A 2,785-nucleotide genomic window follows, 5' to 3' on the forward strand; every position below is an offset into this window, starting at 1 on the left:
TAACTTTCTTTTCTTTTGCATTTTTACCAACGGACCTCTGACTCATGCTTCTCTTCGACCCAAGTACAGCAGTTTCAGGAGCAATGTTATGTGATCATTGTATCCTACGATAATGATGATGCTCCTTCGTTTAGCTCCTCATCTTCAGCTTACATATGAATTCCCCCATTTCCTCAAGATTTTTGCATCGCTTTCTTCTTTTTTTTTATTTTTTGCTACTTCTTTGAATCACCGAAGTATCAAGTCTGTTGGCGGCCCGTTACTCAGGAAATTTTCTGTTTTACCCTCCGACACTTATCCAAATGTCGGCAGGTTCGGAACCGATAACTCCACCAGTCTTTAATGAGGAAGCAGCTAGAGGAGATGAAGGCGTGCGAAGATTGACCGTTGAGAAGTCAGGGGAGGACCCATCAACCGCTACAAAAGATGTCGTCAATACTCGGTTGCATCGTCGATCATCGAGCGGTCATCGAGTTTCGGTTCTCACGGACGATACTAACGCTTCAAGCGGAGCAGCAAGCAGAGCAATGCACCCCACCCGAAAAAAGTCATCGGGAAACGTGAATTTCTTGAACAATGTAGTAGACTTCCTGTGCACTTTGTACGGCAGAGACGTGGTTGATAAGGACGAGCAGCAGGAGCCGCAACCCGGCCCGGACGCCAGCATTAAAGAGGGAGTGCAAAATACACCATTACTTCCCGATGTACTAACACCACAAACACCTTGTTTGGCAGTGGGCGGGGATATTCCAGTGGTGAATGAGCGGCATCATTTAGCGCAACGGCAGCATCCCCACACGCACTACGGTTTCATCAGTGATCGCCCACGCATCCTCTCCGCGGTCCCCATGGGAAGAAGTGTCAGTGAGGACAGGTTGCAATTCATTGTTGAACAAATTCTTGATGGTTACCGACGAATAAACGATAAATCTAGACCGACACCACAGGGGCGCCACTCCTTGAAGGATGCGTGCAATAATGTTTCCGTCTTTGTAAACCATGCTGTTGACAACCTTGTGGTAAGGGAGGCTTCCTTCTCCCTAGCGGAGACACGATCAAACCAGTCCATACTCTCAACAGCTTATGACGGCTGCTTTCAAACTCCTCTCACCTTCCGCACCTTCAGTGAGATTGGGGAAATGGATGAGGAGAGTGAGGTGTTGATAAAACCCGACTTCCATGCGGTACTTCCAACATTTGAAAGGCGTCTGCCAGACAGCTGCGTGAGCGTCAGTGCGCCTATACGAATGCGAGACGATCAACCCATACCGGAGGACGCTACCATAAATGAGCTGGAGATTGATTCAACACCGCTTGGGTTAAGGAGGCGGCAGCGCTCGACAAACAGCCGCGCATTTGTTTCATTTCTTCCGTCACCTCGCGAAAGGGAAGTGGGAACCAGCGGCTGGTCTGAAATGAATATGTCGCTTCAGTCCAACGGAGTCGATTCCCTGGCAACCACTGGCAGTTGGGAGACCGCAGCAACCGGTGTTAATTCCCTCACAGACACCGCAGCGCAGGGAAGATCGGAACCTGATGGGGAAATTGCTCGTTTCATTAGCCGAGAGGAAATTGAGCGCTGCGTTTTGGTTTCAGTGGAAGGACGCTTCCGGACGCACATCAACTCCTTGAAGAAGCACGAGCTTTTGTTGTCACCACCAGAGGCAGAGAAAATTGCGGCAACAAGGCGGTCCGTTCTCTCGGCTGTAAATGCGTCCACCACATCGCCGATGGTGCAAAATATCATTGAGTTCTTTAGCAATTAAATGTATCAGTCACTTCCTTTGTTGTTGCTGTTGTTGTTCTTTCTTTATTGTGTTTCGTTTGCTCTTTCTTTTTCTTTTTCGTCGGTATATGTATATGTATGTTTGTGTGTGTGTCTATATATATGAGTGAGTGTGAGTGTTTGCAGCTGTCCTCTTTTTTGTTGTTGTTGTTGTTGTTTTCCTCCCGTTTTCTCGTCTTTTGTTGCTTTGGAGGTGGGGGAAGGAGTTATTTATCTCCCTGTTCTGCAACCTCATCTCTCTTTTTAGTTGTACCGAAGTAAGTCGCATTCTGCTCACAGAAGGTGAGGGGAAGGGAGAAAAATAAAAAATAAAAGAAGGGAAAGGGAAAATATTTCAGTTGGAGTGGGCGCGCGTCCTTGTTCGTGTTTTGTTTTGTCTGTTTTTTTTTTGTGTGTGTGTGTGTTATTTTGATGAGGAGCTCGATTTGGGGGGGTGGGAAAAATCGAAGGAACAGACTTCATTTTCTAGAGAGGGGGAAGAAAACGTGAAGAAAAAAGGTTTTCAAGCCACGGTTTGTCGTTTACTTCTCACATACACGCGTATGCTTATAAACCCTCTCGACACCTCTTAAGTGCATTGTTTTAGTATTTATATATTTTGTCATTTATTTATATAAACCTTAAAACATGTATAACTTACGGAGATGCAGAGGCCGTGTAAAACAGAGACAATAAAGACGAGTGGGCGATAGAAGAATAAAAATATGTTAGGTAATTGCGTTCATTAAATGACAGGGAACCATTTTTTGTTTTAGATTTTATTTCTTTTTCTTTAAAATGCATTATTTTAAATAAAAAAGAAAACCACCGGACCCCGTCTCAAATATGGTGATGCCGTGGATTTGCCATTTTGTTTGCATTCATCTTATTATTCTTCCGGTTGTTGTGTTTGCCTTTTTTGTTTTTCGTTTGTTTTTTTTTCTTTTTGTCTGTTTGTTGCTTCAACTTTCGTTTATTTTAGGATTCGTTTTGCTCTCGGTGCTCCTATTTCCCCCCCCC

The 2,785-nt window shown here is 44.8% G+C and overlaps 1 protein-coding gene across 1 annotated transcript; it reads left to right on the forward strand.

Moving 5' to 3' along the window:
* Positions 1–302: 302 nt before the first annotated feature.
* TEOVI_000155500 (uncharacterized protein) lies at positions 303–1,766 on the forward strand (the record flags this gene model as incomplete). Its single annotated transcript, XM_067224765.1, has 1 exon — positions 303–1,766. The coding sequence occupies one exon, from the start codon at positions 303–305 to the stop codon at positions 1,764–1,766; it is 1,464 nt and encodes a 487-aa protein (XP_067080866.1).
* Between the last annotated feature and the right edge of the window lie 1,019 nt (positions 1,767–2,785).

Source organism: Trypanosoma equiperdum (genome assembly GCF_001457755.1).
Source record: "Trypanosoma equiperdum strain OVI genome assembly, contig: ctg_381, whole genome shotgun sequence".
Lineage (NCBI taxonomy): Eukaryota > Euglenozoa > Kinetoplastea > Trypanosomatida > Trypanosomatidae > Trypanosoma > Trypanosoma equiperdum.